The 13,937-nt window shown below is 38.5% G+C and overlaps 1 protein-coding gene across 1 annotated transcript; it reads right to left on the reverse strand.

Moving 5' to 3' along the window:
* Positions 1-4,436: 4,436 nt before the first annotated feature.
* Positions 4,437-9,453, reverse strand: LOC147628594 (serine--glyoxylate aminotransferase-like). The gene is made up of 5 exons (XM_086813791.1): positions 8,758-9,453; positions 7,832-8,116; positions 5,550-5,916; positions 5,230-5,440; positions 4,437-4,786 (listed from the first exon to the last, which is right to left on the reverse strand). The coding sequence occupies exons 1-5, from the start codon at positions 8,960-8,962 to the stop codon at positions 4,649-4,651; spliced, it is 1,206 nt and encodes a 401-aa protein (XP_086669917.1). The 5' UTR covers positions 8,963-9,453; the 3' UTR covers positions 4,437-4,648.
* Between the last annotated feature and the right edge of the window lie 4,484 nt (positions 9,454-13,937).

Raw genomic sequence — 13,937 nt, forward strand, 5'->3', positions numbered from 1 at the left:
GAAGAAATGCGGGCTCGACACGTGGGATGGATTGGTCTCATCCATCCCAAAACAATCCATTGGAAGGGACTAATAGTAACAAAACTTGAGACGATTGTCAACAATGCAATAATCACCTATGATACTAGAGCTACCAAAGTGGACATTCTATATTATAGAATCTAAAGGGCACTAGAGTTTGGATTGTTCACGAGCCTACCCCAGCACAACTAAAGCAAAAAGGTAAAGATCTTACAAAAGATTAAATGGCACATAAAAAAGGAAAATGGGGTTGTTTTTGCAATGGAAATTTTGCAAGACGAAACCAAAAACCTCTTCATTGGCAAAAGACTGTCCACTTTGGTAGCTCTAGTATCATAGGTGATTTTTGCATCGTTGTTGACAATGGTTTCAAGTTTTGTTAGTATTAGTCCCTACCAATGGATTGTTGGGATGGATGAAACCAATCTATCCCATATGTCGAGCCGGCATTGCTTCCATCCTTCTGGTAACCCTCCCACTCAAGTATTAAATGCTAATATGTGTGCGTGCATGCGTGCGTACGTGTGTGTGTGCGTGCGTGCGTGCGTGCGTGTGTGTGTGTGTGTGCGTGCGTGTGTGTGTGTGTGTGTGTGTGTGTGTGAGAGAGAGAGAGAGAGAGAGAGAGAGAGAGAGAGAGAGAGAGAGAGAGAGAGAGAGAGAGAGAGAGCTCTTATTCATACACTTGAGAGGGTTGAAAATTAATTAATTTTTTGAATAACAAATATACCCATGTAAAAGAATCTTTTTATTTAAAAGGATAATGCTAGGGTAACTCATTAGTAAATGAAAGAGTATTCGGATTAGTAAAGGGTGAATAGAACAATATCATACACATAGAATTGAGGGCCTACACTATAGAGGAATATTATAAATTAAGGGAAAGAATTTAACAAAAATAGTAGAAATCTGGAAATAGAAGCTTGAAGAGTTTTGACAGAAGTGACAAAATACTTGAATAAGAAATCTTACCTAATTTTCTACGCTTTTTGGTTTGTAAAATATTAAGATATCACTAAGGACCCTCCAAATGGAGAGGAGAAATGAAAAAGCATCTTTGGTGGGATTATGAATGATATATATTCCTACTTTTGCACCATTATTTCTAGGCCTAGGCCTTTCAATGAGCCTCTTTCGGTATGTTATTTTACAAAACTACCCCAGGGTCCCCCTCTATATTTTTTACCCTGGGCCATATTGCACGGGTGCACACACACACACACACACACCACATAGGCAGACTACCCCTGGCCCCCCTCTATATGTTTTACCCTAGGCCATATTGCACGTGCGCACACACACACACACACACCCCACAATGTTGATACCACTGGAGGAGGGATTGGGAGGTAGTTTGCTCCCCTGGCCCACCTCTATATTTTTTGCCCTAGGCCATAATTTGAGTGTTCAAAACAAACAAAAGGACATAAATGATGTTTTTTTAACAAAAGTTAATAAGAAAAAGTCAAGTTTTATGTAGATTTTCATTTAAAAAAAAGCAATTAAAGAACAAGATCTCTCGAGTTTTTAACAAAAATTAACAGGAAAAAGTGAAGCTTTACGTATATTTTTGTAATAAAACATGTGATTAAAGAACAAAATCTCTCGAGTTTGTAACAAAAGTTTTGATATTTTAACAAAAAAGTTGGCTTTTTAAAGAGAAAATGTTGAATAGTAGCCTCAGATTCAAATTTAGACATAGAATAGATAAATACTCACAATAGAATAAAATTTTTTATTGAAAAATTGTCTTGTTTCATGTAGTGTGAGAGGACACATGCACGTGTTCCCTCCCGACATGCATACACATGCACATGCACATGCACATGCACGCACGTGTGCGCGCACACACACACACACAACGCTCTTGTTGAGCATGTACTCAAAAGGGGGTGAAAATTGATTTCTATTTTGGATAACAAATATAGCCAATGTAAAATAACATTTTTTTGGAAGAGATTAGGTTCTTTTATTAGAAGATGATATTTAGTTTTGGTTGAATAACACTATAAACCATAAGAAAAAAAGGCAGATGAAGGTCAACTTCTTCTTGTGTAATGGTCTCAAAAAAGGCTTTGCAAAAAAGGCTTTGCAAGACCCAACCATTAAAAGTCCTAGTGATTATACCTCCACACTCATCATAAATTTAGCTAATTGCGAGCATTGGATTGAAGGTTATATGAGAGGGAATAACAACCACATATTTAGACCGGCTCTAGTGAAGTGGTTAAAGCGGATGAAGTCGTAATCGGTGGTGCAAGTTTGATCCGTGCACTCAACGGTGTTGCGCGCCTATGTAACCAGAGTTGGGTGTGTGAGTAGTGTATATAAACCGGTGTCTCACCAAAATTTAAATAAAAAACACATATTTAGACCTTCAAAACGAGCTAAACAAATTTGCCCCAACCACAAAAGGGTAACTTGGAGTTCATCCAACTATATTTACAAAGGATATAAGTTCTAATGTATAGCATGAGAGGCATGCTTTATTTTTGTGGGAGAGAGAGAGAGAGGTACTTAAGAGGATCATCATAGAATAAATGGAAGGAGTCAACTAATGGTAGGGAAAATGAGAGTCACTATTAAAGTATAGGATAGTGTCTAGGTGAAGAGAGTTGTGAAAACACTACTCTAGGCCTAGGCCATTCAATGACCTTTGCAAATATGAAGTCTACTATACCCTAGTTTAGATGCACTTCTCTCTTTCTCTCTCTCTCTCTCCCCAACAAAATATTTAAAAGGTAGTTAAAAGAAGGTACTGTTTGGGCCTTTTAAAAAGTAATCCATGGCAGCTAGAGTATGTAAATCACTCAATTAAGGATTTTTCTCCTATTTCTTATTAGGGAAATAAAGCAACAAAATCAAAGCCAATGTTCACAATGTTTCTATCAAAGAATTGTAGAGAAGAGTTCTTTAAATTTTCTTTAATATTTAAAAGAAGGTAGTGTTTGAGCCTTTTAAAAAGTAATCCAAGGCAGCTAGAGTATGTAAATCACTCAATTAAGAATTTTTCTCCTATTTCTTATTAGGAAATAAAGCAACAAAACGAAAGCCAATGTTCACAATGCTTCTATCAAAGAATTGTAGAGAAGAGTTCTCTAAATTTTCTTTAATAAAGTAACAATAATGCCCTTTGAATCCAATAGGTTCCCAAGCTGGTTGAAATATGGGATATGAGTTATAAAATAATCCATTTTTCAAAGGTTATAAACAATGTTCTTTTCTAGCAACATAGTTTTAAAAATAACGTGTGTAAAATAACGTAAAACACAATTGAACTCTTTTACGAGAACATTACTGTTATATTTACATTTGGATGAACAAAAGGAAAAAAGCTCGAAGCCTCTGGCCTCTGGACTCGGCAAGCAAACTCCACATAAGAAAAAAAGACAGATGAAGGTCAACTTCTTCTTGTGTAATGGTCTCAAAAATAGCTTTGCAAGACCCAACCATTAAAAGTCCTAGTGATTATACATCCACACTCATCGTAAATTTAGCTAATCGCGAGCATTGGATTGAAGGTTTTATGAGGGGGAATAACAACCACATATTTAGACCGGCTCTAGTGAAGTGGTTAAGGCGGATGAAGTCCTAATCGGTGGTGCAAGTTTGATCCGTACACTCAACGGTGTTGCGCGCCTATGTAACCGGAGTTGGGTGTGTGAGTAGTGTATATAAACAGGTGTCTCACGATTTTAAATAAAAAACACATATTTAGACCTTCAAAAAGAGCTAAACAAATTTGCCCCAACCACAAAAGGGTAACTTGGAGTTCATCCAACTATATTTACAAAGGATATAAGTTCTAATGTATAGCATGAGAGGCATGCTTTCTTTTTGTGGGAGAGAGAGAGAGAGGTACTTAAGAGGATCATCATAGAATAAATGGAAGGAGTCAACTAATGGTAGGGAAAATGAGAGTCACTATTAAAGTATAGGATAGTGTCTAGGTGAAGAGAGTTGTGAAAACACTACTCTAGGCCTAGGCCATTCAATGACCTTTGCAAATATGAAGTCTACTATACCCTAGTTTAGATGCACTTCTCTCTTTCTCTCTCTCTCTCTCCCCAACAAGATATTTAAAAGGTAGTTAAAAGAAGGTACTGTTTGGGCCTTTTAAAAAGTAATCCATGGCAGCTAGAGTATGTAAATCACTCAATTAAGGATTTTTCTCCTATTTCTTATTAGGGAAATAAAGCAACAAAATCAAAGCCAATGTTCACAATGTTTCTATCAAAGAATTGTAGAGAAGAGTTCTTTAAATTTTCTTTAATAAAGTAACAATAATGCTCTTTGAATCCAATAGGTTCACAAGATGGTTGAAATCTGGGATATGAGTTATAAAATAATCCATTTTTCAAAGGTTATAAACAATGTTCTTTTCCAGCAACATAGTTTTAAAAATAACATGCGTGTAAAATAACGTAAAACATAATTGAACCCTTTTAAGAGGACATTACTGTTATATTTACATTTGAATGAACAAAAGGAAAAAAGCTCCAAGCCTCTGGTCTCTGGACTTGGCAAGCAAACTCCACATATGGAGATCAAGTGAATACACATTATAGGAACTGCGGCCATTTTCCCCCTCATTGTTTGCATTCAAACAAACGCTATTATTAATTTATTTCTACATCCTTGAAGTGATGAATGGTGTTGAGTGCATGAGATAGGCTGAAGCTGCAGCCACTCCACTGCCCATTTCAACTGGATACCCCACATCCCTTAACACCATCTCTACACCTGCAAGAGCTCCAAGCAGTTGCAACTGCACAAAGCCACAAGTACATTATTGAACTCATGAATATTAATGCCGTTTAATTTACACCAATACACCACATTGGTGTGTGTTTGTGTGTGTGTGTACGCGTGAGCGCGGCGCAAATGTGCTAATAAACACTCAAACGCATGCAAGACTGAAATTTGAAGGCCTACCCTAAACTTCAATTTGAAGGCCTACCCTAGCCTTCAATTTTTGAAGGCCTACCCTAGCCTTCAATTTTTGAAGGCCATGACCTTCACAAATGATCTCAATATGTATATTTATGTGTTACATTTAGACAAATTGGCCTTCTTTTGCATCCCTAATTCAAAGAGGCTTTCTCTGTAAGGTTTGAAGGGCTTTGTGCCCTCTGAAGGCCTCAAATTACAGCACTGAATGCACGTATTGTAGATGAAGATTTAAGGTAGAACAACATGATGCTCTCTTACCTCATTCAGATGCCCCAGGTGGCCAATTCGGAACACTTTGCCTGCAACCTTGTTAAGCCCAAGGCCTAAGCTAAGATTGTATTTTTTCCAAGCTTGCCTCACAATTTGGGAGCTGTCAATGTGGGCTGGGACCACCACAGCTGTGACTGTGTCACTGTACCACTCTGCCTTCTGAGTGCAATTCTTCAAACCCCATGCCTCCACTGCCAGCCTGTCACACACACACACACACACACATAGGTCAACAAAACCACATATTAAAGATTGATGTTAAGTTTAAGACAATGTTAAGTTTAAGACACCATTCAGGGTTTCCTTACCTTGTGGCATGGCCGTACCGGCGGTGCCGAGCAATGACATTGTCCAGGCCCTCTTCAAAGATGAGGTCCAGAGAAGCTCTGAGCCCATAGAGGAGCTGGGAGGATGGGGTGTAAGGCCAGTAGGTGCCCATCTTGTAGAACCTGAGGTAATCATTCCAGTCAAAGAAGACCCTCAGAGACTTGGCTGTCTTGGAGGCCTCCAGAGCCTTGGGGCCTGCACACACTATCCCGAGCCCCGTGGGCAGAGACAGGGCCTTCTGGGATCCAGTGAGCGCCACATCAACGCCCCATTCATCCATTCGGAAATCCAATGCACCGATTGATGACACCCCATCCACTAGGAACAGTGCTGGGTGCTTGCATCTATCTGGTGTTGAATGATTGTTTACACATGATTATAGCATTAACGCGCAGTTATTAGCAAAAGCATCACACTTTAATTTGCAGGAATGATTGACTCATCAAAAGTTGTATGAAAACTCATTAAAACCCAACCTTGGACATGTGTTTGGACACTCAAAATCCCCATAGAACTCAACATGTAGAGGGCATTGGGCTATTGTAAACCCCAGTTTACCTCCACTGTTCAAAATTAAAATACAGAAGAAAGAGAGGCCCAGACAGTGTACTGGTAAAAACATCAACCCCCTTAATTCAACCCACTTCTTAACACTCCTTTTAGAGAAGTTGATTAAAGTATTCAGTAATAGACAGCAACCACATCTAGCAGGTATAGCTAGCAAGGTTCTAATCTGGGTCATCATCGCGCCTTCATCAATAAGCTACATGCCTGGGGACTACTTGGATACAAGATTCCACCCCCTCTCAACCAGTTTTAGACTAGTCTGCTTAAAGAAAAAAACCCGATCCAACACTCCAGAGGCCAGTTAACTAGGCAGAGGATTCCTTTTTTTTGGCATTAAATGCAGCCAATGCTAGCACATACCCAAGAATTTACAAGCAAGTTGAGGGCACAATTTCTCAACTGTGCTCATTTTGGCACAGTTGCAAAACACCATGGCACATTTAAGTGATACCTATTTTACATTTGCACAATTAACTGTGCCGTGGGAAAAGGCTGTTAGAGACTAAATGCTGATGGTCATTAATTACACAACCGTTTCAAACATCATATGCACGTTCAACCCAAAAAATCACCTCTACTTTACATAAAATGCAGCCCAGGTGTCAATGAACCACTAATGTCAGGTTGACTAAAATGTTTAAACCATTGATAACATCCAAATGAACCCACTGTCACCTATTGATTAGCCCCAATGTATCACATCCACACATTGATTGGCCATTGAATACACACAATGCAACGCCCCTTGAAGAGAGTCAAGACAGGCCAAAGGTGACACTAAATCCAACCCACTTTTAGACATCCATTTGCTACCTATGAGACCCCCCAGCCATCTCAACAGCACTTGACCACACTAATGCTCATACCAATCAAACCCATATTTAAAATGTATGAATTGAACATGTACAATCAAGGCAATCTACAACAATGAAGAAACTAAGAGCATGTACAATCAAGGCCCTTTACAACTATGAAGAAACATCCATTACACATGCATTAAACATTAAAAAACCACAAAATGAAAACAGTACAACCTGTCACTATGAAATGTTGATTTGGAGCATGAATAGAATCCAACATGGGAGGACCATGCAAGTTGATCCACTAAAGCCTGTCGAATAGGAGCTTAAAGTTTGTTGTTTAGGAGCCTAAAGGACCACTAATTGTAGCTTAAAGGACCGACTAACTGGACCTTGGATGCAGTTCAACTGTAAAGGACGGAATACCAACCTACTAGAGAATGATGATTTGGAGCAAGAATGCAACCCATTATCAAATGTCCAGGGACCACTCAGTAAACACTATTCAACCCATAAAAGGCACGCTGCTGAGGAGCTTGGTGTGCTCTGTTAATGAACTTAAAGAGGACCACAAATTAGAGCTTGCAAGACTTCTGGTTGAACACAATTGGAGCTTGGATGCATTTCAACTTTAATGGACCACTAACTAAGGACAATCAAAGCTACTACATAGAATCATGATTTTGAAGCATGCCTGGAGCAACTCCCAACATTGAAGGACCACTGACTAAAAACAATTCAACCTTCTAAGGCTCTTGTTTAGGAAGCTTAATGTATGCTGTTTAGGAACCTTAAACTAATAATTAGAGGTGAAAGGACTACTAGAACAGAATTCGACCCACTAAAGTGAACTGTTGTGGAGCATGAATGCAATCCAACATCAGATTTGAGCTTACCAAGGACTGTGCGGATGCCTGCGAGGTCATTGGTGACACCGGTGGCGGTTTCGTTGTGGACGACACACACAGCTTTGATGTGATGGTTGGAATCAGCTTGGAGCTTGTCTCTGAGCACAGCCAGATCTATACCTGATCCCCAATCCACATCCACCACATCCACATCAAAGTTGAGCCTCTGCATCTGGTCTATCCATAGGAGGCTGAACTGCCCAAGCCTGAAAGACAAAATCTTGTCTCTTGGAGAGAGTGTGTTTGTCAATGCACTCTCCCATGCACCAGTCCCTGCACATATCCAAATCAACATAATAGGATTTAGTGAAATTCAGTCAAACACAACTCGGGACGCGTGCTTCACAAAACTTACAACTCTAAAGGCATGTCAGTGCATGCCTGTGGGTGTGTGCGTGTGTGTGTGCGTGCGGACAAGAGGAGGATTACTACCATTTCAATAACATTTTCCCATCAAGACAATGACCCCAACACAACAATTACCCATTACCATCAAGCCAGCCATCTGGAAATTCACATTTACATAATTTCTCTCCATCAGGCTAAAAGAAGTTTAGCCCATCAAGCCACCATCTGAAGCGGAGTAACACACACACACACACACACACACACACACACACACACAATGAATAAAACGAATAATTGCTATCCATTCAAAAGTAGGGCTCTTGCCCTACACCGCGACAGCCTGGGTTCAATACCCGCCCCCTCCTCCCACATGCCCAATGGCATGGGGTATGTCAATTCCCAGACTAAAATATATATATATATATCCCTAGCAATACCCAAAAAAAACATTTATTCTACAACATGTTGGCAAGAACCCTTTTAGTTTAAAAGCATCATATGATGGTTGTTGACAGAAAAGTAAAACAAAACAAGTTGAGGAAGAGAAGTTGCAGATAGACGGTTACCTGTGGTTGGGAAGATGAAGGAGGTGGCAGAAGTTGTCTTGAAGATGCGTTTGACGTCCTCTAGAACTGATTTGGAGAGAGTCGGCATGGCAGGGGAGCGATAGTCCTCATTATTTCGGTTCATAGCACGCAGAACTTGCTCGGGAACATTCACTGGCCCGGGCACAAACAGTTGATTTCTTCCAGGCCCCGTATAGTACTCCATCTTCTTCGCGCGCGCACACAAAAATCAAAAAAAAAAACAGTAATCGCACAAGATAACCCAACAATCAAACCTAGCTAAACCCAGCTTTGCACACCAACAGGCTTGCAATTATCCAAAATCAAACCTAGGCTCCACTAAACACAGTAATTAACACATGCACAGGAAACCTAATATACTACAGCTGCGCAACCTTAACCCTTGGGCTTTCCACACTTTAGCTTAAAACACACACAATTGCTGCACACTCCCCTTGCTTCTACAAGCTTGCAATATATAGCTCAACCACTAATCACGCAGCTGGTCGTAAGCTTCCCATATATAATATTGTCCACAAGAAGCAAAGAGAAGATAAAAGAAGCGAGAGAGGGAGAGAGAGGGGGCCCTAAGTGTGCGAGCGGATGGGTCTCACACGTGTGATCGACACGTGGCACTCTGCTTACAGGAATCGGATTGGATCATTGGTTGGCTAGTAACGGCCCGGCGTAATATGTGGTTTTAGAGGTCTCCTTTTGTCATGGCCAGCCGCCACCTCCTATCCCTCTTGCTTGTCTCCTTTTTCCTTCCTCATATAATCATATAATAATAATATAATAAAGCTTTAAATTTACACCCCCCTCACACACACACACACACACACACACACACACACCCACACTTCCTTTCTTACTGCCTATTGGCTATCCACATATTCTGAGGTTGGCAACATTATCCATATAATTTGCAATGAGTGTCCTGAATTATTAGTAGTAGTATTTCTTTAAACACATGTTTTACTTTATGCTTTAAGGATTTCTTTTATTAAAAAAAGGATCTATCCCAAAGCAAGTTAGATTTAGGCCTTCCACACATTATTATTTTTATTTTTTTGGGATCAATAATAATTATATATATAAAAACTTAGAAAATGTCCAAAAGTACTGAAGTACAAGTAAAGCCAAGTAAAATCTAAACTACTGACCTCTACACATTATTAAAGAACCATGGGTATAGAAGTTTTTTTTTTTAATTGTCACCTCGTAGTCTAGTTTTGTCATAAAAGCACTTCTAGGCACCTTCATCTGTAAGGTGTCTATAACCAATTTTTGTCATAAATTAACGAGTTAATAATCGTCTAATGTCTCTACAATAAAAATTGCAATTTTTAAGCAAGTCATTTCTCTCTTTCCACATGGAATGGATCCTACACAAGTCATTAAATTAGAGTAGGGACACATGACTCCTCCTTCTACAAAAGCTATGTGCTATATGCGCAACATACAATAATTAATCACAATATGCATAAACACATTATGAACAAAACATAATCTTTTTTTAGCAATCCTAGCACAATGTCCGAGTTGCTCATGACGTAGAAGATCAAGCATATGCACTTCACTAGCATAAATACATTATGAACAAAACTTTATCTTTTTTAGCAAGGTTAGCACGGTGTCCGAGTTGCTCAAGGCATAGAAGATCAAGCATATGCACTTCACCAACATGAGCTAATTCACAACTAGAATAGCCATGAATGCAACCTCTCTCTCTCTCTCTCTCTCTCTCTCTCTCTCTCTCTCTCTCTCTCTCTCTCTCTCTCTCTCTCTCTAGAAAATATATTACCAAAAATTACTTTACAAATGGCCACATGGCCGTCAGGTGATGTACTAGATTTCCCTCACTAATTACTCCGAACCACAGGTGTAGCTCGGAGTAGCCCCATCCAATATATAGCCATGTCATTCTCCACCAAATGAGCTGACCACCAAGAAGAGACTTGCTACAATAGTAGCCCTATTATACAACCTATGTGAGTTGTGATACCAACTTTTACATCAAATTTGAAGGCAATTCTAGTTAACCAGATATGCCACAAACCTGTCTACCTGAAAAAATGAAAGAAAACTGAGTATTCTGGGTTATCTGGCCCATTCAAGATCTTGCCAAAAATCCAATCTTTAACCTTTACGGGCCTATCTCTCTCAACAGAATCCATATGCGAGAAAGGAAATCTCCCATCTTCTTTGCCACCGAACATGAAATGAAAAGATGTGGGCATGTTTCCAAGCATCTCTCTCTCTCTCTCTCTCTCTCTCTCTCTCTCTCTCTCTCTCTCTCACACACACACACACACACACACACACACATTCGTCATGAAAAGATATGTTTTAGCCTAGGCTTCTATTATAGTTTAGACTTTGTTGACATTGCTCCTCTCTCCTCACCATACATTTTTAAAAAAATCATTTCAAATGTGTGCATAAATCAACTATTGCATCTAACACCCAAATTGGGGGAGAAACATGGGTAGGTAGCTTTGCCCATCCATATAGTAGTTCCCTTGAAGGCTCCTAATCAGATCCAAATAACATATATGGGCCATTTACATTACAATGTCAAATTATTATAAGGTGAACCCCTTTCCAAAATCAAAATTTATAAATGGCTATTTACATTATAATGTCTAAAAATATTACAAGGGGAACCCCTTTCCAAAATCAAAATTTACATTACAATGTGGGCCATTTACATTACAATGTCAAGGGGAGTCCCTTTCCAAAATCAAAATTTTACATCTTACTCTCTCAACCTTACATGATATGTTGGCCAATTACATTACAATGCCTAAAAATATTACAAGGGAGACCCCTTTCCAAAATTAAAATTTATAGTATGTTTGTGTTTTTTTCCAAAATCTTACATTACAATGTCTAAAAATTTGGGCCATTTACATTACAATGTCTAAAAATAGTACAAGGGGAATCCCTTTTCCAAAATCTTACATCTTACTCTCTCAACCTTACATGATATGTTGGCCATTTACATTACAATGTCTAAAAATATTACAAGGGAAACCCCTTTCCAAAATCAAAATTTATAGTATGTTTGTGTTTTTTTTCCATGATCTTACATCTTACTCTCTCATCCTTTTTTGTTCCTTCTTTATGTGCATATACGAATTGCACTTTAGATCCACCCCCTTGTTTCATGGAGGCTCCTCATGTTCATGATGTTGCCTTGCCATGTTCATGATGTTGCCTTGTCATGTTCATGAACCATTAGTGCTTGATGTTTGCATACCAAAATCCTTTTGTCTCCTCCTTATGTTCATGAATCGATTATGTCAAACACTTTCCAATGATTGGCAATTAGACATGCTTTCTTTCTTTTATTTCTTTTCCCTTTTTTCCTCCACCACCAATTGATCACATTAATATCATGTCCAAAAATGAAAATTCTTTTTTAGTAATGTGTGATGAATACATGAAAGGCTAGTTATTATAATTTCAATTTAGTCAAGCTTGTTTTAGTGTGATGACAAGCTTACGAGTGGTTGCGCCACTTAACTTTAGTCTCCTTTACTATCTCTTACTTCTAATAGCTTAACTATTAAAAATATTTGTAGTGAGTTGTCTTTGCAGAGATGGACACTCGTCGTGAATTATCTACGTGGATACTTATTTGGTATATGTGATGGATACACACTTGGTTTAGTTAGGGATGCCTAGCTAAATTGTTTAACTTTAGTCTCCTTTACTATTACTTCTAATAGCTTAACTATTAAAAATATTTGTAGTGAGTTGTCTCTGCAGAGATGGACACTCGTGAATTATCTACGTGGATACTTATTTGGTATATGTGATGGATACACACTTTGTTTAGTTAGGGATGCCTAGCTAAATTGTTTAACGTGCTAGTTAGCAAAGTATCATGGGTGATACCGTTATAAATATTATAACCTAATGTTATTGGTATTTATTCTTGTTGCACCATATTAGATTAGTATTGTGGGTGATGTCCATGTTAATAATGTTGATGCTAGTATGGCACTAGTGTTGGAAATTGGTGGTCTCTCTCTCTCTCTCTCTCTCTCTCTCTCTCTCTCTCTCTCTCTCTCTCTCTATTACAATGAATAAGGTGAAGGTGGTTATCACCTTTCATTTATGGGTTATTTGGCCCATTTGAGATCTTGCCAAAAATCTAGTCTTTAACCTTTACAGGTCTATTTGCTGTCAACGGAATCCATACGCCTTCTTAGCCACCTGACATGAAATGAAAAGATGCGGGCATGTTTCCAAGCATCTCTCTCTCTCTCTCTCTCTCTTTCTCTCTCTCTCTCTCTCTCACACACACACACACACACACACACATTCATCATGAAAAGATATGTTTTAGCCTAGGCCTATATTATAGTTTAGCCTTTGTTGACATTGCTCCTCTCTCCTTTCACCATACATTTTTAAAAAAATCATTTCAAATGTGTGCATGAATCAACTATTGCATCTAACACCCAAGTTGGGGGAGAAACATGGGTAGGTAGCTTTGCCCATCCATATAGTAGTTCCCTTGAAGGCTCCTAATCAGATCCAAATAACATATATGGGCCATTTACATTACAATGTCTAAAATTATTATAAGCGGAACCCCTTTCCAAAATCAAAATTTACAAATGGCTATTTACATTATAATGTCTAAAAATATTACAAGGGGAACCCCTTTCCAAAATCAAAATTTAAAAATATTACAAGGGGAATCCCTTTTCAAAATCAAAATTTATAGTTTGTTTGTGTTTTTTTCCACAATCTTATATCTTACTCTCTCAACCTTTTTTGTTCCTTCTTTATGTGCATATACGAATTGCACTTTAGATCCACTCGCTTGTTTCATGGAGGCTCCTCCTGTTCATGATGTTGCCTTGTCAAGTTCATGAACCATTAGTGTTTGATGTTTGCATACCAAAATCCTTTTGTCTCCTTCTTATGTTCATGAATCGATTATGTCAATCACTTTCCAATGATTGGCAATCAGACATGATTTCTTTCTTTTATTTCTTTTCCCTTTTTTCCTCCACCACCGATTGATCACATTAATATCATGTCCAAAAATGAAAATCCAGCTTATGGGTGGTTTCTTCACTTAACTTTATTCTCCTTTACTATCTCTTACTTATAATAGCTTAACTATTAAAAATATTTGCAGTGAGTTGTCTTTGCAAAGA

This window comes from Cibotium barometz, chromosome 19 (genome assembly GCF_041138505.1).
Source record: "Cibotium barometz isolate CiBa-2024 chromosome 19, ASM4113850v1, whole genome shotgun sequence".
Lineage (NCBI taxonomy): Eukaryota > Viridiplantae > Streptophyta > Polypodiopsida > Cyatheales > Cibotiaceae > Cibotium > Cibotium barometz.

Coding starts and splice junctions, on each gene's coding strand:
- LOC147628594 (XM_086813791.1), bottom strand. CDS start 8,962: ATGGAGTACTATACGGGGCCTGGAAGAAATCAACTGTTTGTGCCCGGG. Junction 5,917..7,831: donor AGGCATCCGCACAGTCCTTG/GTAAGCTCAAAT, acceptor ATTCAACACCAG/ATAGATGCAAGCACCCAGCA. Junction 4,787..5,229: donor ACCTGGGGCATCTGAATGAG/GTAAGAGAGCAT, acceptor GGCTTTGTGCAG/TTGCAACTGCTTGGAGCTCT.